The sequence below is a fragment of the Mesocricetus auratus genome, unplaced genomic scaffold (genome assembly GCF_017639785.1).
Source record: "Mesocricetus auratus isolate SY011 unplaced genomic scaffold, BCM_Maur_2.0 Super-Scaffold_100006, whole genome shotgun sequence".
Classification (NCBI taxonomy): domain Eukaryota; kingdom Metazoa; phylum Chordata; class Mammalia; order Rodentia; family Cricetidae; genus Mesocricetus; species Mesocricetus auratus.
In genome coordinates, this window is record NW_024429190.1 from 13,523,495 (window position 1) to 13,550,413 (window position 26,919).

Sequence of the window (26,919 nt, forward strand, 5' to 3'; positions counted from 1 at the left end):
CTATATTTAAGTGGGCCCTGCCCTGTTCTCCATTATTGATAAACAACTGTGCTATGATATACTGAGGACGAAAAGGAGTGGTGTCTCCTCCAGTGCAAACAATTCAGAAGATGCACACTTGGTTAAGCCATTAGTGCAAGCAATCCAGATAGTCTCTGAGGTCTGTAAATATACTTGACTGCCATTCCCAGAGTAACCCTGTTGTATATGGCCACAGGAATCTGCATAAGGGAAGTAACTAGGTGGTATTTTGATGATATCTAGCAGGCACCCTTTTCTTGGAGGTCCCCCAGGGTGATCTTGGGCTGGTCCCATTTACAGTTGTCAGGGTTGAAAGTGGAGCTTATTGTTTAACTTCTACCTTAATGCAACATTGGTGTTTGAGATCTGGCATAGCCAACAGTCTTTCTTAATTTCCATACCACAGTGGGTCTTTCCCAAGGATAGACAAAGAAGACCAGAATAGGACAATCATAATCAAAGGGCACATATCACTCTTATCTTCAGGGGTACAAGGACCTGGTGATGATCTGTCATCTTTTTTTTTCGGTTTTTACGAGACAGGGTTTCTCTGTATTGTTTTGGAGGCTATCGGTCCAGCCCGGCCTCGAACTCACAGAGATCCGCCTGCCTCTGTCTCCCGAGTGCTGGGGTTAAAAGTGTGCACCACCACTGCCCAGCGATCTGTCATCTTTTATAGCTTCCTTCAGCTGGGTGTAACTCCATGGGGTGACACTGGCAATTTTCACTGCTGTGGAGGTAGTGAGGGTCTCAGTGTGTAGACCTTTCCACATTGGTTTCAGGTTCTGGGCTGGGATTGTCTTTACCCATATGCCTTAGGGTTTTATTACTGTGAAGAGATATCATAACCACGGCAACTCTTATTAAAAAACATTTAATTGGGGCTGACTTGAAGTTTCAGAAGTTTAGTCAGTTATTTTCATGGCAGGAAGCATGGTGGCATGCAGGAAGATATGGTGCTGGAGAGGTAGCTGAGAGCTCTATATCTGGATCCGCAGGAAGCAGGAAGAGAATGCCACACTGGGTGTGGCTTGAGCATCTGAAACCTCAAAGCCAGCCCCCTAGTGACACACCTCTTCCAACAAAGCTACACCTATTCCAACAAGGCAATACCTCCTAATAGTGCTACTCCCTATGAGCTATCCATTTTCCTTCAAACCACCACACTGTACAATGTTGCCAGGCTGGAACTTGTGGGTAAGCTCAGATACAAGCAAGAGCACATCCTCTCAAGCCATCCGATGAATAGTCCTGTGGGTTTGTTGAAGGGCCTGTAAGGAACTAAGGAGGGGGTGGTTAGTAATTTCTGCTTTATGAACATCTCTGAGCTTTGTGAGTAGGGGAGGAGGCTTCAAATGGGGCAAAACCTTCTTGTTATGGGGTTCACCTAGCTCTTAGGAGGACAAAAAAAGGAGGTCGATTCAATTCTTGCCAGTTTCAAGGACATAGTCAGTTAAAGTTCCCTTTAAGGTCCTCCTCATCCTTTCTAGCTGTTCTGAGCTCTGTGGCCTATAGGCACAGTTACATTGTGCCTAATGTAATTTCCAATCAGCATTTAGGAACTTTGCCAGATTTTGGGAAACATTGGCTGTGAAGGCCAGGTCATTGTTGAACCCCAGGGAGACAGGCAATCCAAATCTAGGTGTTAACTCCTAGAGCAGTTTCTTGGTGACCACTGAGGCTGTCTCCATTCTTGTGGTACGGTGTTTTGAATTAGAATGCCCCATAGGCTCATATGTTTGAGCCTCATCAGGGAGTGGCACTATTTGAGAACTATTAGGAGGTGGGGCCTTGTTGGAGGAAGAGTGTCACTGGGAGTGGGCTTTGATTTTCAACAGTCAATACTAAGCCCAGTTTCTCTCTCCGCCTACAGATCCGGAGGTGGCTTTCTGGGCTTCCACTCCAGTGCTATGTGTTCTGTGCTGTCATGCTCCCTGCATTGGTGAAAATGGACTCTGTGAAACTGTAAGCAAGGCCCCAATTAAATGCTCTCCTTTATAAGAGTTGTCTTGGCCGTGGTGTTTATTCATAGCAATAGAACAGTGACTAAGACAGGTTCGATAGGCTTCCACCTATCCAGAGAAGGTATTTATGAAAACTAACAAATACTTATAGCCAAGAACTGTGGGTTTTGCTGTCGCGGCCGCCATCGGAGAGCAACAGCCATGGCCCTGCACTATCCCACGGCCGTGGGCCTCAACAAGGGCCACAAGGTGACCAAGAACGTCAGCAAGCAGAGGCACAGCTGGCTACGGAGCTGCTCAAGGTGTCCAAGGACAAGCATGCGCTCAAGTTCATCAGGAAAAGGGTGGGTGGGCACTCACATCCGCGCCAAGGGGAAGCGGGAGGAGCTGAGCATCGTGCTGGCTCTCATGCGGGAGATGGTGGCCAAAAAGGACTAATTCCCACCCCCAATAAACGTTGCTGCCGGGCCAAAAAAAAAAAAAAAAAAAGAACTGTGGGTTTTACTTCTGTAAAGTCCACTTCCCAGTGTCCCCTGGGGGTGCTCCCTGGGGCATGAATTCCTTCTGGGGCCTTTCTTCCTCCTTTGTGGTTCACTTCCACACAAGTGGTACATGTGGACACAATGTATTTGACAAGATTGTCTGGCAGCAGGGAACATGGGTCTCTTGTCTAGAAAGAACCGCCATACATCTATCTCCTGTTTAGCCGCTTGGTTTCTTCCCGAGTGTGGTTTGGGTATCGTTGCAGTTGGAGTTAGAGCAGGGTAACCAAGATCTGGAGAGGCCCTACTGGTTATCAGTCTGCCTTCTGGGTGGCTGTACTGGATGTCTTTATGCCAACTTGACACAAGTCAGAGTCATCTGAGAGGAGAGAACCACAATTAAGAAAACACCTCAGTAAGATCAGGCTATACGCAAGCCTGTAGGGCTTTTTTTTTTTTTTTTGGTAAAAATAGCTTTATTCTCCTTCAGAACATAAACCACCACTCTTGGGGAAAGGAAGGTGGCAGGGTGGTCTGTGGCTCACTTAAAATGGGGACGAGATTAGGAAGTCCCACCCCGCTGCTTGCCTAGCTGAGATAACATTACATCCTTAACACTGTGTATAAATATCTCCTTATATTAAAAAAAAAATCCAGGTCCCACTTCACTCTGCTCCCCAGCTGGGACATTCCAGATCAGAGAAAGGGTATGTGGGAGAGGCAGACATGGGGGGGGGAGAGCAAGGGTACATGGCAATGAGTAATTCCCCCACACAGCCCAGCCCCTTTCTCCAGAAGAGCAAAGGGGGGCCCTTGCAGAACAGAGAGGCCAATGCTGAACCTGTGGGTGTGCACTCCTGTCCCCAATCCCTGTCAAATGTTCCCTGTGAGGTCTAACCTCTAAATCAGCTCCTTCAGCTCAACACCCAAGTTTTGGGGTTCCCCTGTAATAGGAGCCAGCCCCCATTGCCCCAACTTCTGTGATCAGGTGTAGGGCGTTTTCTTAATTAGCTATTGATGGAGGAGGGCCCAGCCCATCATCCCTGGGCTGATAGTCCTGGGTTCTATAAGAAAGCAGACTGAGCAAGACATGAGGAACAAGCCAATAATCAGTACCCTTCCATGACCTCTGCATCAGTTCCTGCCTCCAGGTTTCCGCTCTCTTTGAGTTCCTGTTCTGGCTTCTTTCAATGACAGACTATAATGTAGAAATATAAGCCAAGTTGCTTTTGGCCATGGTGTTTCATCACAGCTATAGTAACTCTAAGACAGTGGCCAAGTCTGTTGCCCTGTTTCCTTGACCTCTGGGAAATCTTCTATTTTTATGCCCTTTGCAGTGGACAATGGCTGCCTCTTTTGGTAGCCATATTGCCTCCAGTAGGCCAGGATTCCTTGTTTTTGTCTTTCTTTTCAGCTGAGATGAAAACTTCTCTCTCTCTCTAGAGAAGGCCCACAGACATGGGACATGGCAAATGCATACTAATGTATGTGTACATGATAATGTCTTTGCCCTTCCCCCAGAGAAGCACCTGGGTTAATGCTAGGAGCTCAGGTCTTTGTACTAAAGGCCCACACTGTCCTGTCCAAGCTGACAATGGCAGCCCCAACATACCTGATTCCATCTTTTGTTTTGTTTTTTCCTTGTTTCCTTATTAATTTATTTTTTACATTTCAATCCCAGTTCCCCTCCCTCCTCTCTTCCTGCTCCCCCACCCCACCTCTCATCTGCTCTTCAGAAAGGGTACGGGCTCCCCTGGGAAGTCTACTAAGTCTGTCCCATCATCTCATTGAGACAGGACCAAGGTGCCTCTCCACCCCCACACCCCTGTGTCTAGGCTGAACAAGATGTCTCTCCATATAGAATGGGCTTAACTAAGTCAGCTTGTGCATTAGATTAGATCTTAAACTCACAGCCAGTGGCCTCATATATTGTCCCAGCCACACCATTGTCACCTATATTAAAGGAGTCTAGTTCAGTATTATGCAGGTTACCCATTTGTCAGACCAGAGTCAGTGTTCTCACACTAGCTCGGGTCAGCTGATTCTGTGGGTTTCCCCATCATAGTCTTGACTCCTTTGTTCATATTATCGTTCCTCCCCCACTACGATTGTACTCCAGGAGCTTTGCCCAATGGTTAGTTAATTGTGGATTTCTGCATCTGCTTCCATCTGTAACTGGAAGAGGGTTCTACCTTCTCCGGGGGTTGTGGATTGTAGGCTGGATATCTTTTGCTTTATGTCTGGTATCCACTTATGAGTGAGTACACATTGTATTTGTCTTTCTGGTTATGGGTCACCTCACTCAGGATGTTTTTTTCTAGTTCTGTTCATTTGCCTGCAAATTTTAGGATGTCATTGTTTCTTACCATTAGGTAGTACTCCATTGTGTAAATACCTGATTCCATCTTGAACAAAACTTCTCCCATCAGTGAACAGTATCTCTTCCACTTCCTGTAGCAGAGCACCTGTTAGCTTTGGTCTGATGTGCTGGACCACATCAGTCACTTCCAGGTAATCATGGAGAGACTCTGCTGGGCTATCATCTGGCAGCAGGCTGTCTGGGTTTATGGCTGAAGTTTTATAGAATTGGAGAGAGGGTGGTCCAGGGGAAGTGCTTGATATTGATTTATTTGGGCATTGGACATCCACCTCTCTGGGGTCCCCCTCAGGAGGCCTTCTACAGAGAGTGCAGGATGATTAGGGACAGTTAGTTCCTAGCCCAAGGTCAGCTTCTCAGCTTCTTTTACTATCATGGCTGTAGTGGCCACTACCCACAAACAAGCCGGTCAACTTGCAGAAATAGGATCAGGTCCTTTGGATAGGTGGGCCACTGACCTCTTCCAGGGGTCCCAGTGTCTGGGCTATACCAATTAGAGGATGGGGAAATGTGTTATCAACGAGGAATTTAACAGATTTTCCACCTATCTTTAATGTTACCCTGGGCTCCTAGGGGCTCGGTGGAATGACCCCAGCCCTCTTGTATCTCACCCAAATGAAGGACAGGGCATTCTTCTTTCCTCTTTTGACTTGGACACTCATTTTTCCAGTTTCCTTTTTGTTTACAACAAGAACACTGGTCCTTCTCTAGCCTCTTCCCCTCCCAGGCTCCTGATGTCCCCCTCTGGGATCCCTTTATTAGTCTCCCTGAAAATTGTCACCACTGCTCAGGTCAGGCTTTTGTTCTTCTTTTCTTTTACAGAGTCACCGTTAATGTAAATATTCTGAGCAATCTCCAACAATTGGGACCTGTTCATACTCTCAAGTGCTTGTAACTTCTGAAGTTTCTTGGTTTATGTTTTTGTTTTGTTGCTTTGTTTGTTTTTGAGACAGGGCTTCACTATGTAGCCCTGACCTAGAACTCTCTGTAGACCAGGCTAGTCTCCAACTCAGAAATTCACCTGCCTCTGTCTCCTGAGTGTTGGAATTAAAAGTGTGCACCACCACTGCTTGGCTCTGAAGTTTCTAATATCTAGGGCTGACTGCATAACAAAAGCAATATAGATTGCTCACTGGTTTTCTCGTGCATCTGGATCTAGAAGGGTAAACACCCAGTAAGCCTTGCAAAGGCGCTCCAGGAATCCAGTGGGCAATTTAGAAGGGGCTCTTGTATTGCCTTGCTGACCTTAGCAGATTGGTAGGTTTTCTAGAAGCTGCCTTCAATCTTCTTAAAAAGGCTTGGCAAAAATTGTCTAGAACCTCCTTACATTGGTTAGTGTTGGGGTCTCAGTCAGGTCAGGCAGTGGGGAATCCACTTTATCTGAGCTGCACTGTCCAGCTGCAATCCCCCACGTAGACCCTGGTGGCTTTCCTATTCCCAAGACAGATTCTGTCCCACTCCTTGGCCATGAAGAGAGTGACCCAGGAGCTGTTGACCTGGTGGCTGGTTGACTGGTGGGTGTAGAAGACAGTCTCAAAGAGACTAGTGAAAGCCTGAGGCAGGGGGTGTTGGGGGAAAGTTTGGGTTCTGAGTTTTCCAATTATCAGACCATTGAAAAGAAGATATAAACCATGAAAGGGGGAGGGGGTCAAGTTCTTGCTGGAGGTTCCTCCTTTAAGAGGAGGATGGGGGCTACCTCTGCCCCACGAGAATTCCTTCCAGAGCTCCCATAACCAGAGCCACTACATGTGTGTGGAGGAGAGAGGGGGTCAGAGGTGGAAGAGACTGTCTCTGCACCGCCCCCTCCCCACGTAGACAGGGTCCATATGGAGAGGAAAGTCAATTTTCTCCTGGTCCTTATGGAGGGGAAGCCAGTCTCCTCTGACAGAACTGAGAACAGACAGAGGTTTGCATTACTCTGGGCAGCCTGGCTGAACCAGGAGGATTTGGGTCCCCAATAAAAGGACAGAGAAAGTCACTGGTAAATATAGGAAAACTGGTTATGGTGGCCAGGGTCTCCAATACTATGTTCCACTGGCCACATGACTCCAAAAGAGGACCCATCAATTCACAAAAGGTCCAGAGTTCTCTAAGCAAGAAACAGACACCATATTCATCCTTGCTCACGAAACCCTCCTGGGGCCATGGCTACTCCCAGTCAACCCACACTGTGTACCCCCAGCAGATGTGGACCAAGGTCTGCTCACTCCCCCTGACATTTTAGATCTGTCTCTCCAATCAACAGAACTGACAGAAACACACAAAGACACAAAGTAAAGGCAACCAGGAGTGGCCACCACACAAACTAAAGAACAGGATCCTGTGATGTCTCACATGGATCCCAGACATAGGGCCTTATCTACCCTTTTGTAAGTGTCCTATGCAGAAGGTGCCATAAACAGACTCAACCTTGGAGGGGGCAGATCCAGGCAACTTTCCGCAGTTTCCCATTTAGAGTGGAGGCATCAGAAGCCTCTGAGTTGACAGGAGCAGCAGTAGGAGAAGTTCCTGGGGATCTGGAATGTCTCAGGGTATGCACTCCTTAGGAACTGTGTGACCCCTCTGCTATCAGCCCAGAGGGGATCTGAGTCCCCACCTCCTCACCCTGTCCCAGCATCCAGTCTCTGGGAAGTTCGTGGGTGCTTCTGGAACATTACAAGTTGAGTCCACCAGAGAACATACATGGACACTCTTAAAGCCGAATAGAAAGTCGGGCCAGTGGATGGGGATGCATGGGGAACTTGCCCAAACCATGCAGCCCTGAGCCTCACCATTCCTTTCCTCCTATGAATGAGAATCGCATCCTGGTTGACACACTTCAGTTACAGAAGCCAAAAACCAAAGTTATTACAATAGGGTTCTAAGGTCAGTTTGTTGCCTCTAACATGGCCAGCTGTGCTAAGGCTGTTACAGTCTCTGTCGTTTTTAATTCAAACAAAGGCCACTTGGTTTATACTTACTGCTCAAATTTATCCTTCTCAGTTCCCTGTGATGGCATTGACGGTGGGCCCTAGCTTTCCCAGACAGTTTAGCAGCAGCAAGCCAAACTCAGCCAGATCCTTCCACTAGGCTCCAGCTGCCAGGTCAGTCCTTTCATAGATAGCTGGCTTTCACATTAAAATGTTTGGCTTTACAGCAACTTCAGGTACGAGAGTTCACCTTCACACATTTTGGCTTTAACGTATGGCACAAGAGATGAAAATGTTACTTACTGGTGATACAAATTTAAAAACCTTCTAAAAAGTTTACATTACCCAATTCTCTTAAATAAAAGCCTTTGAGGCTGAGGTACAATTACCTGCCAGCCTGAATTCTCTCCATCTGTGAAAATATGGCCTTGCATTCTCTAGAACTACTAGGCTCCCACTGAGAGAGACGGACTCATAGCCAAATTTCAATGTAAAATCAAACTCAAGCTACCATGCTATTGTTACTGACTAGAAATTTACTTTTTACTAGTCTCCTACTTAAAAAGACTTGCTTTTAATGACTGTTCTCAGGAACCAGATGCCTCAGAATTCAAGTGTACGATTAAATGTTTCCAAAAAAAGTTTACAGTTTATATAAGTTGTAAAGGTCTGAGAAAGTGATTTAAGGTATGTGAAAATGAGGCTTAAAGACACATATGATTGTAAGACTTCAAAGTTCAATAGAATTCTGATAAAGTATAATCTAGCCCTAGTAATAGCTATTATTACCATAGTCACAGATTCAAATTTTGAATTGCCTTTGGTTATTTCTAAATATAGACTTAAAATGCATCTCACTGTACTGAAAACTTCTCTGTTCAATATATCTCTATCTCTATCTCTGTCTCTGTCTCTGTCTCTATCTCTATCATCTATATATATCCAGCCCTCTGCACAGAGGGAGAAGTGTTCACTTTTATCCCAGAGTCATCTTTTGGGGGTCCTTAAGCTATTTTTACCTTTTTTCTCTTTCCTACCAAGGAATTTCTGTCCTGTTACAAATGAATATTCATGCTCCTCTTAAGTTAGCTTTTCAGACTTTGTTTTGCTATGGATTAAAGGCTTGAATGAATTTGCTCCAGCTATTTATAGACACTGCCTTTTCTGCAATGAAGATTTCATTTCAGACTATAGACAGTGGCCATGCTAATATAGCTAAAGCTCCTGTCTCTTTTGTCAATTTTATTTTATTTTTTATTTTATTATTTTAATTTTAAATATCTTGCTTCACATGTCAATCCCAGTTCCCTCTCCCTCCCCTCCTCCTGAACCCCCTCACCATCCCCCCAGCCTCCCACCCTATCCCCACTTCCTTCCACATAGGGGATATCTAGAGTCTGTCATTTCACTCAGGGCAAGGTCCAGGCACTCCCCTAAGAGTCCAGGCTGAGAGAGCATCCCTCTTTGTGTTATGGACACACGAAGTCCGTTTGTATGCCAGGGATAAACACTGATCTACTGCCCAGGGCCCCATAGGTTGCCCAGGCCTCCTCACTGACTCTCACACTCAGGGGGTCTAGATCAGTCCCATGCTGGCCTCCCACTGTCTGTCTGGGGTCCAAGAGCTCTCCCCTTGTTCAGATCAGCTGTTTCTGCTGGTTTTGCCAGCCCATTCTTTGCCAATTTGCTCATCGCTCCTCTCTCTCTGTCACTGGGTTCCTTGGGTTCAGTTCAATGTTTAACTATGGGTGTCTTTTGTCAATTTTAAAGGATTCGTGCAACCTAATTTAAAGAGTCAAGACTGTCATGGGGTTCCTGAAGAGAAACACTCCCAAGATGACTGATTAAGTCATATGGAGTCTTTATTTACCACCAGAGGGGCTGTCCCAGGCACAGTAATGGGAAGCAGCCCACCACTTTCAATTCATTTGAGTTTTTAAAGGCAAAAACTGCAATTGTGGCAAATTCAGAAAGGCAGCACCGGATATCTGCAGCAAGAAAGCATTTACAGAAGCAGAGAGATAGCAGTTAAGTGATCAGGCTGTTCTCATAACCTTTAGGTCTGGGACACATTATATAGGAATTTATGGCGGGTTCAGAGAGCAGTTTACTCTAGAAATTTAGTTCTGTATCCCACTACAGTGACTTGGATTCATCTGTCACAGGTCAAATGGGCCCCTTCCTCCCCCTCCTGTTGGGTGTGTGTTCTCTTTGTCTTCCAGGCCTCTTAGGCAAAGAGATAGACCTGGAGGTAGCAAGTAACAATGCCCCTAAGTTCCTCAACTTTGCCTTCTGTTGCTAGTCTATATCTCAGCAAGTGTCCAACCAGCTAGCATACACCATCCAGGAATCAACTGTGGTCCCACAACTGTTCTAAAATGCTTCGCCACCATAGCACCAGGTGGTCCTGTGGAACCGTTGATCCCTGGACTTGACTCGATGAAAGCCCATGTGAACTAGTTCCACCAGGTGAAAGAGAACTGGCATGCAGACTACAGCCTCCAGGGGCCAACTCCAAGACTCTCTTGTTGTATCAGGCCCTGATATCTTAGCACAACAGACACCATAGTACGCAAGTCCCAGTACCAGCCAAAATGGGAACAAAGACCTAGTCCATAGTTTCGGGATCTGGGAAAGTCCCTAAGTGTACTAACTTTGCTTTTTGGTTTCTATAGTTTTGCTTCTCACCAACTGTTCTAACTGTGTCAACCAGGATGTGGTTTTTTTATGCACAAAGGGCAAGAAATGGTGAGGCTCAGGGATGCATGATTTGGGCAAGTATTGCAATACATACTTTCTTTTCAGCTTTACGAGTGTCTGTGTGTGCTCTCTAGTAGACCTCACAATACTGTGGCTGCCTTTGGGCCCCTAACCCTAACGCCTCCTTAGCCCACTGATCCAGGCTGGAGTTCATCCTCCCAGACTCAAGTGATCGCATGCACGGTGCTAGGAAGCAGAGGATGCCACCCCTCTGGCAAGCCGCAGATCAATGCCACACTGTCCACCTGCCAGAAAAGCCTGGTGGTGAGTTGTGGCCTGCAGAGCCCACTGCCCACTTCAGTCACTCTGTCTAGCAGCCATGCAGGGTGTGGGTCTCAGGAGCCTTCTTCAGGCTTGGATGGAAGCAGAGAGCTGGGATTCATTCCCACCCTTTCATGCTTGTGGCAGGCTCCATTTGCTATTCCGACTTTCCATATTCATGACACCTTACTGTTGCTAATAAGGTCAGAGTGGGACTGTCTGTCAATTTTTAAACAGTCAAACAGTCATTTTCCACTTGGTTTGACCATTTTTTTTGAGACGGGGTATCTCTGTTGTTCTGGCTGTCCTGGAACTCACTCTGTAGACAAGGCTGGCCTCAGACTCTGAGATCCACCTTAAAGGCATGTGCCATTCCTGTCTGGCTTGTTCTACCATCTTTAAAATGTCTAAGGTCATCATTTCTAATTTTGTCTTTGCTCTTTTGTTGTTGTTTTGGTTTTTTTGAGACAGTGTTTCTCTGTGGTTTTGGAGGCTGTCCTGGAACTCGATTGGTAGTCCAGGCTGGTCTGGAACTTACAGAGATCCGCCTGCCTCTGCCTCCCCAGTGCTGGGATTAAAGGCGTGCGCCACCACCACCCGGCCAGCCTCCACTTTTGAAAGTGGTGCTGAGGATTGAACACAGGATCTTGTCTGTGCTATGCGAATGCTCTACTGCTTTGCCACATTCTAGCACACATCTAGTAGCATACACTTTGCATTTTATTTCTCCTTTTGCAACTAATACAGGTCTTATAAGCTGTGGCTTCCCTTGAGGCCCCAAAGTGCCATTCTTTGATTACTTCTAGCAACTGCCATCAATGCCCTGGCTCTAGAGAGGACTTGATGTTTCTGGTGGGAGTTTCATTGGCAGTTTTGGGATCAAAGCCTGGACTCTATAACCCAGTTAACCTAGACACAGCCACCATCTTCTAAAGAGACAGACACATGTCAAAAGGAGAGAAAACAGATTTATTGAATATAGCCACATTGGGAAGAGGAATAGCTAAAGAGGTTCAGTGACCCCTAAGTCCATCTTTAGTGTCCTAGCATAGAGTGTAGGTTTAAATAGAGGACAGAAGCTACACATAACTAAGCAGGCCTGGTGCAGTGTGGTCCTGCCCATCACTGACCCGTCATTAACTCATCCTGAAAGGTGGTTAGATCAAGTCTTAGGACTCTGAAACACCTTTCTGGGGACAAGTCCTTTCCCCAATAGTGTGTTTCAGCCATTTTCTTCCTCCAGCTTGAGATTCCTGGGGAAACTCCAATTTCTAGGGGACCATTGCTTCAGACTCAGGCTAATCATAGAAAATAATTATAGGTTGTATTACTAAATAATTTCAGGAGAAAATCTAGTCATGTTATTTTCTTGCCAACAAACCACTCAACTCTGTAGTTTTACCATTTGATGTGAAATGTATGCATTATTCAAGAATTAAATTTTAAAACAGAATCAGCAGGTGTTCATTACCTCTGATAAAGATGTGTGGTTCAGTATAACCACAGAGAAACTTCAGTTTAGAACTTAAGAAGTCAGTATGAAGCTGGAAAAAAAATGACTCACTGGATAAAGGTGTTGTGGAACATTATTTTAAGATGTGTTACATTTATTTATGCTGTGGAACATTTGTTTTACTGATGCAAATGTGTGTTACATTCTTTTATGTTGCTTTTGTTTAACTCTGTGAAGCTCTGTTACTTTCCCTGTCTAAAACACCTGACTGTCTAATAAAATGCTTAATGACCAGTAGCTGGGCAGAGAAAGAATGGTGGAGCTGGCAGGCAGAGAGAATAAATAGAAGGAGAGAAAGAGCTCAGGAAGCAAGAAAAGAAGGGGCCAGCCATCCAGATACACAGCCAGACATGGAATAGGAAGGAAAGAAAAGATACACAGAAATAGAGAAAGGTAAAAACCCAGAGGCAAAAGATAGATGGGATAATTTAAGAAAAGCTGACTAGAAACAAGCCAAACTAAGGCCAGGCATTCATAAGTAAGAGTAAGTCTCTGTGTGTTTATTTGGGAGCTGGATGGTGGGCCACCAAAGAGAAAACAAACAAACAACTATTACTACATTTTGGCATAACAACATGAGGCTGGAATTTCCATGTGGTGCCTGAGAAAACTGAAAAAGAAAAAAAAAAAAAAGAAGAAGGATCACACAGCTCCTTTAGGAGGTGCTGCTGTTCACCCAGCAGGACAGTACTAAATAGAAAGTCAAGGTAAGTAAAAACCTCTTGTGAGCACAGGTCCCAGCTTCCTACAGCTAGGAAGGTTGAATGCAGTTCCTAGTCACACGCTCCCTGCTGGGTCATGAGATGTAGGCTTGGCTCTCACTGTCTGAGAAGTGGGCAGAGCCAGCTAACAGAGCAGTGTGGAGGACCCAGCTGTAGCTTAGCAGTTTAAAGTTTGCTCACACTGTCAAAATAGACTAGAGATATGCGGTAAAAGAGGTCCAGACGGAGAACACCTCTAAATAGGTTCCAGTGTGTTTTACAATGTGCGGTAGGCATAAGAAAGAATATGAGTATAGACAGTAATGAAAAGAAATGAATAGTTTAAAAATAATAAAGTCTTTAAAGAGAGAACTAAAGTTATAAAAACTAAGCCATGTAGAAATGGGAAATACACAGGGAGTCTGGATCCTGGTTATTGTGTTGCTTTTGAATTTTTTTAATGCTAATGAGCAAAAGGCAGCTACTAAAAGACATGAGATTGTGAACAGAACTGCAAAACTGAACCAACCTAGATACTCTGGGGCTATCTTAACTTTTAAAAATAGGTTAAAAATGTGTTTGAAAAATGGTCACAAATTCTTTGGGTACGAGAGTTTGCATTTGTTTCTGTGGGAAACAAGAGGCTGTGGATTTATTCCAGGTTCAATGGATCAGGTTTGATCAAGGGAGACCTCTTGAATCTTTTTTGTTTGTTTGTTTTTCAAGACAGGTTTTCTCTGTATTGTTTTGGAGGCTGTCCTGGAACTCGCTCTGTAGAACAGGCTGGCTTTGAACTCACAGAGATCTGCCTGCCTCTGCCTCTGCCTCCTGAGTGCTGTGATTAAAGGTGTGTGCCACCAATGCTAGGCAAATTTAAGGAAGTTTTTGTTACAACACACTATATATAAATAAATATGTTTCTATTCTTGTTTAAAGAATTTTTGTACATTGATATTAAAGATATTTTTGTTATACTGTATATATGTTTCTACTCTTGTTTGGGGTATTGCACTTATGCTGATCATTTTAAAATTCAATGTATAATAAGAAATGAGGTTAGTAGTTAATCTATAATAATAAAACTTGTAGTCACATTATACTTCAAACACTTCAAAGAACCATAGAATATAGCATTGAAATTTTTTTGTTAACTTAGGGCTTTCTGTGACAATGAGACACATCTGCTCCTGGCAGCACCAATTTACTTCATAAAAGGAGGATTGTCATCAAAGGAACTCCATATGGAGTTTGCTTTTTATTGTGGCAAGATGAACCATTTGGGCAAGGAACTGTTTTTGCCTTGACTGCTTGACTGTGTGTTGCATAACTGGACATGCAGGACCCACAGGAAAATGACTGCCAAACTTTTCAAAACAAGGTAGGATAGCCCTTCAGGATTCCTGATTCCCAGACAAGTCTGCCAGACATTCTGCAGGACACAGAGGAAAGTGACTGATGAACTTTGCTGATACAAGGCAGGACAGTCCTTCAATTTTCCTGCTTCACTGAGAATTCTGCCAGATACTGTAGGCCTGTAAGCTGAAGATGCATGCCCCAACATTGCAGAATAACTTTGGGTGACTGTACAAGTAGCAAGGTGTCTCTGGGTCTTTGATGGAGCTAAAGACTAAATAATTAGAATTATCGTTTTCCTTAGTAATTGATAGAAAGTAAATTAGGTATAAAACTTTGGATTCACTAAGATAGGATAGATAATGGAGTGTTTTCCCTGAATTTGCTAAATACCGATGGACTGAATGTTGTAAGTATAATTATTAGGTGGGGGGGTTGGATTTGAGGCAGGGTTTCTCTGTGATTTTGAAGTTGTCCTGGATCTAGCTCTTATAGACCAGGCTGGCCTCGAATTCACAGAGATCCACCTGTCTCTGCCTCCCGAGTGCTGGGATTAAAGGCGTGCACCCACCACCACCACCGGGCTGAAACTTTATTTTTATTTTATGTGTGTCTTGCCAGAATGCATGACTGTGCACCATGTACATGCAGTGCCTGATGCGGCCAGAAGATGGTGTCTGCTGTTTTATCTTCATCACAGAGGCTGAGCTTTAAAGTACTAACAGCCTGGTCACTCAGGCTGTAGCCTGGGGGCAATTCTGTTTTCCCAGACAATGACTCTGTTGCTGTAGCTAAAGGTAGGTCTAACTAAATCTCTATTGTTCTGATAAAACTTGAGATTTAAAGGCTAAGGTGATGGGTCAGTTTTTCAATATGTTGAGCATTTAACTGCTCCTGTTACCGCTCTTCTGCCTATAAATTTTCTGATGCTGAAGGCCATTGTTCCACCCCCACAGGTTTGTCAATTAACCATTTCAAAAGTAGGGCTATTGGTACCTTTGAAAGAGCAACAACTGTTGTGCTTTGCTTATGTACAATCTGAACAGTCTGTGACCGTCCTTGATAATACCTTCTAGTATTTCTCTCAGAAGCATTCCTTATTTTATAGTTTGTTTCTGAGATTAGGGAAATGTTGATCTGAGTTTTGCATTGCTGCAACAAATCTCATCCCCATAAATCCATTGCTATGCTAAACACATATGGTTTTAATTTTCCTTCTGATAGTATGCATTTGACCCACCCTGCACTTTGTTTTACCTAAAATGCAAATAGAACATTTACTCCTTAAAAGGTCAGTCTGGATGCCAAGATTCTGGTGAAATTATTTCTACATGTGTACCTGTATCTACCAAACCCTCAATTTCCATGTTGTTTATTCATATTTTTAGCTTTGGTCTTTGGTCATTTCTAGAAGTTTGCCAAAATACTTGCTTTATGGTTTCTCCCGAAAATCTTGTTTTATCTACTGCAGCTGTTCTGGCATCCAGAGCAGTATGGTTTTTAACAACAGGCATTAAATCTTTTCATTGCTCTGTGGAGTGATTTCCTTAATGCTGACGGGGAATGATTGAACCAAATTTGATATTGGGACCTGCAGGAGGTCCCTTAGGGTGTTTCCAGATAGCAAAGAGTTACCTTGCCTATCCCTTGTTGAACTTCGTTCATTAGTCCAATGAAAGCCTTTGCCACACCTTCATATTCCAGAAGGCTGGGGCCTTCTGTTTAGATTATTTCTAGAATAAACATTGCTTCTAGGAGCACCTTGCCTATAGTCCCTACTGATGGCCTCGTCCACCACAATTAAAACACCTAACATTTTTATTTTTCTTGATATTTTTAGAAAGCGCTGCTCCTATCCAAGTATCATTAGAAGTGTAGGGTTCAATCTCTACTCTATTCTGCATCCATTCTTCTATGGGTGCTGATCTTGCCTATAAAGGCCTAATCACACTTTTGCATTCTGAATTAGAATCTTCAAACGCCAAAGATTCAATTAATATTAGTCTAACTTCTGAATCTGATATTCTATTGACAGATGAAGTCAATCTTTGTAAAAAAAACTCAGTGAAGACTTCTTTGGGCCTTGTATAATTTTAGTAAGTGACTCAGTCTCTTTCCTGATTCTCCAACCCTGTCCCAAGCATTCAAAGCTGCTGTTCAGAATAGAACCAAGATGTTATCATCCAATATAGACTGTCTTAGCAAATCAGCAAAGTGACCTTCATCAAGAAGCCGGTTTTTGAAAATTTCAATACCTCTGGCCCTACTTCGTTGTTCTATGACCCTAGCTTCCTCTGTCACCAAGTTTTCCATTGTAACTGAGGACCAGCTTTTAATATTGCTGTAGCTAAATCTTTCCAGTTTGTGGAATAATTCTGTTCCTGGTTGCCCATGAACTTAACATCTGCTTCACAAAGAGTGAATGTGACATATGAAATGAGTGCTTCCTTAAGTCTTCTCAAATCTAACATTCTACAGGATTCCAATTAACTTCTACATAGCCTTGGGGGTTCTTATCATCTGGTGATCATTCTTTTAAGGTAATTGGATATGTTATGGTTGGTATTCTAATAACCTTAGGCTGCTCCTCTTCAGTTTCATAATATAATGGTGTAGTAGGCTATATTCTAAATTCCTCTGTGTGTGAATATTTTTCTTATTTTCATTAGTAGGTGTTTCTAAGGTTCGTATCTTATCAGTAGTATGTCTTTCTGAAGCTTGTATCTTATCAATCAAATTATCATATTTGGCACAGTTATCAAACCACTTTTTTTTTTTTGGTTTTTCGAGACAGGATCTCTCTGTATTATTTTGGAGGCTGTCCTGGAACTCACTCTGTAGACCAGGCTGGCCTCGAACTCACAGAGATCCGCCTGCCTCTGCCTCCAGAGTGCTGTGATTAAAGGCATGTGCCACCAACGCCCGGCTATCAAACCCCTTTTTAAAGAAGAAAATAATAATTATCAAACTGATAGCAATTACAGTCAGCATTATGTCAATCTCAGCTAGGTCTTTTGTCCCCTTATTCACATTTTCCATCAAACTATCCATAGTCGTGCTATACATGGTGCTAGCACCCTGCACTGTGATGTTCTCCATTCTTAAAGTGGGAAAGATTTCCCCTAAAGGATTTCCCAGGTATCTCACCAAATCTGCTGACTTCTACATTTCTGACACATCAGAGGAAAAGTCAAGCCCCTCCCACACTTTCCAAATGCCAGCCTGCTTTTCTGAGTCCTGGCCAGTGGCAGCCAGCTGCTGTGAGAGAGGCCCAGACAGCAACTGCAGCAGAGCGGGCTGGTGTGACCACTCCACCCGTATAATCATGCCACTCATTGGAGTGCCAAAAAAAGCTGTTTTACTTTCCTGACAGTGGCTGAGCTTTAAACTGCTAGTGGCCCAGCTGCTCAGGACATTGCCTGGGGGCAATTCTGTTGCCCCAGACAATGGTTCTTTTACTGCCACTAAAGGTAGCTTTAATTAAATCTCTATCATTCTAATAAAACTCGAGATTCAAAGGCTAGGGTGAAAACCTGGGAGCTCAGACAGTTAGAGTAGCAACTGATTAACTTTCTCTCTTTGCTGGAAGTCCCAGAAGACTCTCTTCCACACCGTCCCAACTGAACAAACCCATGCTGTGCTCCTCCCTGCTACTTCCAGTCAAATAGTTGCTAACCCTACCTCTCTGAGGCCAGGTTAATTTTATTTAATTAATGCAAACGCAACACATCCTTACATAGTTAAACAAACGCACCATAAACACATGTAATACATCTTTGCCTAGTTGAACAAATATTCCACAACAGGCATCAGATCCCCTGGGACTGGAGCAACAGATGGTATTGAGCTGCCAGGAGGATGCTAAGAACTGAACCTTGGTCCTCTGAAAGAGCAGCCAGTGCTCGAAACTACTGAGCCATAGTGCTGGAGGCAGCATCAGAGAGCAGCTCAAAGGCAATGGAATGGAGTGCATCCATCTGGGAGTTAGGGTCAGCAACTAGCCTATAATGTCTGACACAGGTATGATGCAACATCAGTAGACTTGGAAGAGTCCCAGCCAAAGACGCCACTAATAAAGCAGACCTTGCAAGTGTCTGGGGTCATATCAAACCTGCAAATCAGTATGCAAACTCTAGAACCTAGAAGGCTAGTCTATGACAAGGCATACCCACTTGCTTAATGTCAACTAGACACAAGCTAGAGTCATTTTTGAAGAGGCAACCTCATTTGAGAAAGTGTCCCCACTAGATTGGCCCACGGGTAAATCCCATGGTGCATTTTCTTCATTTATGTGGAAGGACCCAGCTCAATGTGGGGGTTTCACCTTGGGCTGGTGATTCTGGGTGCTATAAGAAAGCAGGCTACACAAGCCATGAGGAACAAGCCAGTAAGCAGCACTCTTACAAGGCCTCTGCATCAGCTCGTGCCTCTAGGTTCCTGTTCTGACTTCCCTGGATGGTAGACTCCAGGTGCATGATGAAATAACCTTCTCCTGTCCAAGTTGCTTAGAAACCCTAAGACACAATGTATCAGCCCCATGGGGTAGTGTCTGTGCAGGCTGATGCGTCCCCCTGATCTCAAGTTGGAATAGAGCCCAGGACTCAAGAGGCAGAGGTATGTCTATAAGTTTGAGGCTAGCCTGCTCTACAGCCAGGACGAGAGAGAGAGAGAGAGAGAGAGAGAGAGAGAGAGAGAGAGAGAGAGAGAGAGAGAGAGAGAGAGAGAGAGAGAGATGAATGCCATACTCTTGGTATGAACAGCATTGGGATGCCCTGCTCATGCCCTGAGAATGCTTCCCAGCATCATAGAAAAGCATTCCTGGCCGGGTGTTGGTGGCACACGCCTTTAATCGCAGCACTCTGGAGGCAGAGGCAGGCAGATCTCTGTGAGTTCAAGGCCAGCCTGGTCTATAGAGCTAGTTCCAGGACAGCCTCTAAAACAATACAGAGAAACCCTGTCTGGAAAACAAAACAAAACAAAACAACAACAACAACAACAACAACAAAAAGATGCACCATTCCTCCATGATGGCTAGCTTTCATAGTTCTGGAAGGTGATATTCAGCCTGCTAGGGGAGAAGAGTGGTCAGTAGACCTGTTCAGCTGTGGACTGTGTGCTACACCGACCTACCAAGCAAGATGTGTCAATAGTGCAACACTGGAATGACAGGGTAACCAACAACTTTCTGTCTGATTGGATTTGGAGCCTGCTCCACAGGAGAGATCTCTGCTGACACTATAAACTTGGTCAAAGTCCATAGCTAGGGGGCTGGAGAGATGGCTCAGCAGTTAAGAGCACTGGCTATTCTTCCAGAGGTTCTGAGTTCAATTCCCAGCAACCCCATGGTGGTTCACAACCATCTGTAATCAGATCTGGTGCCCTCTTCTGGCATGCAGGGGCTTACATGCAGGCAGACCATTGTATACATAATAAATAAACAAATCTTTGAAAAAGAAGCCCATAGCTGGGAAGGTCATAGACTTTGGTGGGGACTACTGCTACTACTACAACTACTGTTTTAATAAATGAACAAGATGTGTCTGCTAAGCTGCCACCAATATTTATGTTTGTGCCCTTAGATTAGTGCTGCCATTCGCTTTGTTCAGTGGGAGGTGGTTACTGCAGACTCTTAAGGGGTCAAAGTGCTAAGAGTAAGTGACTGTTGAATGCTCAACTCTTGTTTTTTGTTTGTTTGTTTGTTTTTGTTTTTCGAGACAGGGGTTTCTCTGTATTGTTTTGAAGGCTGTCCTGGAACTTGTTCTGTAGACCAGGCTGGCCTCGAACTCACAGAGATCCACCTGTCTCTGCCTCCCGAGTGCTGCAATTAAAGGCATGCGCCATCAATGCCCGGCCCTCCAGGGCAGTTTTATCTTCAAACACAAGAAGCTCTAGAACAGAGGTACTCAACCTGTGGGTCATGACCCCTTTGGGGGGGTCACATATTAGATATCCTATATATCAGATATTTATGATTCCTAACAGTAGCAAAATTACAATTTTGAAGTAGTAACAAAATAATTTTGTGATTGGTGTCACCACACCATGATGAACTGTATTAAAGGGTCTCGGCATTAGGAAGATTGAGAACCACTGGACTAGAGTGAAGGATCCAATTAGATCATGTAAGGTCTACAGCTTCAGTGTGCAAATAGTTATTGCTGCTGAACATTCCGGATTATGTGCAATGGCACCAAAACATGGTAGTTTGTTATGGAGAAGAGCAACAAGGAATCAGATCCCTGGTAGGAAGACAAACCGGTAAAAGAGGCTCTAAGTAGATCGGCGTATTTTTCACTTAAATATTTAAGATGGCTGACTTCCTGGTTCTTCTCCCTCTAAGACAGACTTGGTGGGCTTCCCCCTGACTCCCAGAGGGAACTGTTGAGTAAGACTTTCAGATCTTCCATTGGAAAGCTCCTGTGGTGGGAACCAATCAGCTCCCATGTATGTGAATCACACAATCCCCTGCTAGAGCCCAAAGCAGCCAAAGGAGAAAGGGGACTCACCCCATTCCCCAAATATAAACTCCCCGACCATCTGAGCAGACTCTGGCGCCATCTTTTGGTTCCTTCTCTACCCCCCGAGAGCCTTGTCTTTTTGTATTTTGCCATGTATTTGTGTATGTGCTTTTGCTCTCAACAAACTTGGTTAAGTGGTGAGATCTTGTTTTTCCTGCCCTTTTATTCTTTAAATCAACAGAGTAAGAATTCATTCCTACAACCCTAGACACATCATCCTGACAGTATCAGAAGAAATGTTTCCTTCTTTGGGTTAGTTTTGAATCCATGAAGCCATAAAATTGACAGTGGCACAGCAAATATTACAGCACTGAGCATAAATGTGCCCATAGAGAGAATCAAACAGGATGGTGACAGAGGAGAGTGTGTAATACTACCTGTGCAAATATGGACTGCAGGGCTGTGTACTTCTCTGCCTCAGGGTCACTGATTTCTCCATCATCTCAGGCCAGAAGAGACTAAATCTAAGATAAAGACTATCTGTGGTGGGAGGCATGGAACCTAAAGGGGAGAGGGTACCATTTGGAAAAGGACACAGAGCCTTCTTAGAATAGAAAATGCTCCCAGTTTTTTATCTGCTTGTGTAAGGCAAAAGCTCAGTAAGCTGCAGAGTTGAAATGTGAACACTTTATTCAAAGCGGTCTCAAAACACTCAAAAGTGCCTGGATGAGTGGAGTCTGCACCGACACACCTGGGGACTAGTGCTCTCCTCAGCTCCCAATCCCTGCCTTTGGGAAGCTCTTCTAAGTCATGCTTCTCTCTTCCTGGCTCTGGCAAGTCATGACTGAAGTTCCCATGCACCTTCCAGCAGGTTCTCGATTCACTGAACATACCACCATAAGTACCTTCTTTTCCAACGCTGAACTTAATGTTTGCAACATTGCTAAAGAATTGAGTCCTGATGGGTGGTAATGGCACATATCTTTCATCCCAGTACTGGGGAGGCAGAGGCAGGAGGAACTCAGTGAGTTTGAGGTCAGACTGGTCTACATAGTGAGCTCCAAGATAAGCCAGGACTATATATGTAGAGACCAAAACAAAACAAAACAAAACAAATAACTGAGCTCTATAAAACACAAACAACCAATGCAGAAGTCATTTCCTAATGAATGAAGCCGAATTTCATTTTTAATTTTAAAAGCAGGTGAGGGGGCCGGAGAGATGGCTCATGGGTTAAGAGCACTTGCTGGTCTTACAGAGGATCCATATTCAGATTCCTGCACCTATGTGCTTGGCTCACAACTGCCAGGAATGCTAGAGTTCCAGAGAATCTAACGTTCTCTTCTGGCTTCTGCAGGAATCATACAAACTTTCAACTCAACAAAAAATGGTGAAATTCAGAGAAAGGAATTTAATATGGCCACATTCAGTACAAAGGGTTCAGTGATCCCTAAGTCTATGGCCATCAACTGTCAGTTTTAGTTTAAAATAGAGGAAGAACTAGAGCAGAGGTATGATAACTAAACAATCTTAGTCAAGAGTAGTCTGGTTGGTATTTCAGCTCTGTTTCTTCGAGGTGGTTCAAAGAACTTACTATTGCCTGAGGGAGCAAGCTCATTCTCAGGCTATCAGTATTTATTCTTTAGGATGCAGCCTACATCACGATAATACGTCAGCCCCTGGCATCTATAGACCCAAAGAATCTGAGATGTTCTAGTGGACCACCCCATCTTTCTTCAAACCCTGCCTCATCTCAGAAAGGCTGCCAAATGATGACCCCTTCCCCAGAGACGCTCAAGATCACTTTCACAGGGTATTTAAACTGTCCCCTCAGAAAACAGATTCGTGGTTTTTAGGTCTCTCTTCCCCATCTCCTCTCTGGGGGTGGGGGTGGGCTGGAAAATCATCAGGGAATGTTTTATCCATTAAACCCCGGCCTTTTTTTTTTTTTTTTTTTTGGAGACAGGGTTTCTCTGTATTGTTTTGGAGGCTTTCCTGGAACTTGCTCTGTAGACCAGAGCTAGTCTGGAACTCACAGAGATCCGCCTGCCTCTGCCTCCCCAGTGCTGGGATTAAAGGCGTGCGCCACCAACTCCCGGCTACACCCAGGCCTTTTCTAATTTTGTTTTGATTTGGTCTGATTTGGATATTGTGTTGGCAGAAAGGTTTATCGGGGCGCAGATACTTTTCAGTTGCTGTCCCTTGGGGGCCCTGGGAGATCAGCATTGCTTAGCTTCCGTTGCTTGTTAGAAAGACGTTAACTGGTAAGTGCGCCATGGCTCCAGGAATCCAGCTTTTGACTACAAGTGTGGCACAGCTACTGGACACTCCAGGTGCCTGTTGGATCCAATTCAAGGAGTGAGCATTTTCAGGCAAAAGCAGTTGCCAGGTATTCCTTATGCGGGAAAGCCCGGCTGCTCGCAGGCCCTGTCCTAGTCTACTGTAAACATCCACTTTTGTCTTCCTTTGGGAAGCCCGTGTCAGGGACTCGTAAAAATGGAGACGAGGGAAAGTAGTTCCCGGGAGCAAGACCGCACCCCCCAGTGACCACCAAGAAACGACGGCCACCGAGCCCTGAGGCAGGGCCTGTGACCGGTGTGTGGGGCGGGGGTGCGGTTACAAGCGAGCCACTCAACGCGCGCTGCCCGAGCCCCAACCGCTAATAAGCCGACGGCGTAGGCGTCCGGCTCTCCTCGGGTCCGCAGCCTCAGCCTAGGCCTAGGCGGCGGACAGTTCAATGAGGAAGCCGCTCTCTACGGCTGTTCACGATTGGTCGAGTCCGAGGACAGTGATTGGCGCGGGACTTCTTCCCTTCGGGCGGTCCGGTGACACGATTGGCGCAGACTCACAGCCGCTCCGCCTGCCCCCGCGCGTCGCACGTCACTATCCGGCGTGCCGCGTACCCGCCTCCCCCGCTCGGCCGGCCCAAGATGGCGGTGCAGGAGTCGGCGGCCCAGCTGTCCATGACCCTGAAGGTGCAGGAGTACCCGACCCTCAAGGTGCGTCCTGGGTGCGGCCAGAGCCGCCACCGCACCTTTGGAGGGACCGTGGGGTCGCGGGGGATGGGGCGGGGCTGGAGCTGCTTCAGAAGGGACTGCACGGCCGGGGGCGGGGTCGGGGGCGGTGGGGCCGTGGCTCTTTCGGGCGTCAGGAACGGGCCGGGGCCTCTCGGCGGGGCCCCCAGGAGCTCTCGGCGTACTGCGGTCCGATGGCGCGCGGCGGTCGGGTCTGAGGGCCTTCGGGCCCCGGGAGACGGTGCCTGAGCCCCGCCTTCTGCCCAGCCCTCAGAGCCTAGAGGCTGCGGGCTGTCCGAGTGCGGGCACCGAGGCTACGACCCGGGCTGCGGGCGCTGGGGAATTGGGGGCCCTGGTCGCGAGCTTGGGTCACGGTGGCACCCGGCGTCCTTCCGGAAGCTCGGCCTGGGGCGTGGCGGGCATGCCTCTGGCGCTAATTAGGGGGCCAGCGGGGAGCATTGGCGACCCGATGGCACCCTGCCTCGCTGGGCGTCCCTGTAACTCAAGCGCAGCTCCTGCCCTTGGTTTCCGGGGCGTGACCTTGGGTGGTCGCTGCGCCAGTGCGTTCCTGTAGGACCAGTGTTCATCCCCAACGGAAGACTGGCGGTGGCTCTTCAGTTAAAAGAGGGTTTGATGGTGCCGGATGGACTGCGGTGAGGCACCTGGGAAGAAATCCTTCAGAAAACAAATTCGGTAGTTTTTTTTAGGAAGGCAGACTGAGCCTTGGGGTTCTGCATTCCTCCCGAGGGCTGGGCAGCTTTTCTTCTAGAGCGCTTGGCACGGTGTCTGTCTCTGTGGCGACTGAGCGGTTGCTCTGTGGCTTGGTGGTGGGTGGGTAGTTTAGCCAAAATTGATGAGCACAGGTTCGAAGCTAGCTGCCTTGTGCGCAGGGAGACCCAGAGTGTATATGGGAGGCACCTGATTGCTGGCGTTCCCTCATCAGATGTAAGCCCTAGGGAGAATTTGTTTCCCCCTAGGATGAAGTGAGTGATCACATGTTATACATGGAAGTCTTGGCATTCACGGCAAGTTATCTGCTGTCATTGTCCCTGTGACATCTGGCTGTTCTCCTGTGGTATGGTTGGTCTTCACAGGAGGGCAGAAGCAAGGTCCTTCTGCTCCTCTTCAGTAGTAGGTGAGCAGCCATACTTAATCGCTGTTTTGTATCCCATGCTTTATTTGACCAAGGAAGGAAGCAAACAATGCTGGCATCACCTGTCTCTTTGCCACATCTTCAAAACCAAGGCTTTTTGGGGGGATGGATACTGGTGACAAACCTAGGCCTTGTGTATGCTAGGCTAGGCAAATGCTTTGCTACTGAACTATTCCGTCATGCCTCGGGCTTTTTTTTTTTTTTTTTGAAACAGGCTTCTGTTGACCATGAACTCTCAATTCTCTTTCTGCCTCCTCCTGAGTGTTAGGATTACTGGTGGCTATTACCATGCTTATAGTTTTATGGCATTGTTGGATTTCTGTTGATTGACAGATGGGAACCCTGCAGCTCATAGTGGTCTATACCTGGGAACTGCTATCGGTGGACCTGTAACCACTGATTTTGGAGCCTAGTCAGGACCTCCAGGCCTGTTGCAAGATGTTGCTGGGGGAGAACGTGTTTTTGTGGTCTAGCTGGTGAATTTGGGACCCACAGACAGGAAAGGGTTCTAGAGCTCCCTCTCTGGCTTACTGAATGCAGTAGACAGTGAAATGGATGGTCAGGAAAGCATTCCTCTAGACTTAGGTCTTCTGGTAATCATGAATGCACTTTGCATTCCAAAGCTATTGCACAGCTTCTGACTAAAATGATTGTGTGGATCCTCATGCAGGTACAGAGAGGTGGTGGTGTCATTAAACAAGATTGCCATCTCTCTTTTTTTGAAGAATGACAGTAAGCAAAGTTTTTGTGAGTAGACATGTTACTTCTTCCTCCAGCAAAAAGTTCACTTCCCTTGAAGTCCTTTAGGTCCTAGCATATAATTTCCGTTCTGTTAACAGTGTGTCTTTGCTAATTGTTCCGATAAGTTATTATTGCTTGTTTGTTCTTGTTTTTTGCTTTTTGAGATGGGCTTTCGTATACTCTTGGCTGGCCTGCAGTTCACTGATTAGCTAAGGATGACCTTGAATTTCTGCTCCTCCTGCCCCATCTGAGTGCTGGGGTTTCAGGCATGTATTGCCACACCCACTTCAAGCAGTGATGGATATCAAATCCATGCCTTTCTGCATGATTGACAAGCGCTGTGCCAACTGAGCTATATAGCTCCATTTCCTGTACTTTTTCAAGAGTAATTAATGGTGGGTGCTGGAAGCTTTATAACTTTGATTCAGGAGTGTGTGTTGACAGAGAATCAATCAAGACACCAGGAGAGGTGTATTTGTGAACAGTACTTAGGAAGGTCCAGATGTGGTGTGACGTGGTTGATTGGGGTTTATAGGAAGTGAGGACTGGGGGCTGGAGGGCTTCTGAAAAGTAGTGGGAACTGGAGTATACTGGACAGACTTTTTTTTTATTCACTGAAAATTTTATAATTTTTTTTGGGGGGGTTGAGGCAGGGTTTCTCTGTATTGTTTTGGAGGCTGTCCTGGAACTAGCTCTTGTAGACCATGCTGGACTCGAACTCACAGAGATCCACCTGCCTCTGCCTCCTGAGTGCTGGGATTAAAGGCATGTGCCACCAATGCCCAGCTGAAAAATTTATAATTTATGTATTTTAATCATTGACAGATACTTCACCTTCCAAGTAAGGCCTCCTCAGATGTGCAGGCTTGGGAGCTGCAGGTGGCTTAAGCAGTAGTCTCAGGTACCTTGTAGGCACTTCTTTTCTTTTTCTTCCTTTCTCTTCACTTCCCTGTGAGCTATTGCTGGCATGCCCTGACCCTGGGCATGGCTTTTTTCTGTTCCTATATTGATATGGGTTGTCCTTCTGTGTGCTGTGAATGTGTGTTGCTTTCATTGGTTGATAAATAAAGCTTATTTGGCTAATGGCCATGCAGAATAGAGCCAGGTGGGAAATCCAAACAAAGTTACAGAGAAAAAGAGGCGGAATCAGGAAGATGCTATGTAGTTGCCCAAAAGAGTAAGGTGCCAGAACAATACCAGTAAGCCATGGCC

General features: G+C 45.6%; 1 protein-coding gene and 1 pseudogene across 1 annotated transcript in view; both read left to right on the forward strand.

Moving 5' to 3' along the window:
* Positions 1–2,186: 2,186 nt before the first annotated feature.
* LOC101829157 lies at positions 2,187–2,423 on the forward strand (annotated as a pseudogene).
* A 21,233-nt stretch (positions 2,424–23,656) lies between these two features.
* Positions 23,657–26,919, forward strand: part of Maea (macrophage erythroblast attacher, E3 ubiquitin ligase) — a 36,836-nt gene continuing 33,573 nt past the window's right edge. The window contains exon 1 of the mRNA XM_040746888.1: positions 23,657–23,798. Within this exon, the coding sequence (XP_040602822.1) occupies positions 23,730–23,798 (69 nt within the window). The 5' untranslated portion in view covers positions 23,657–23,729. The remainder of the gene's footprint in view (positions 23,799–26,919) is intronic.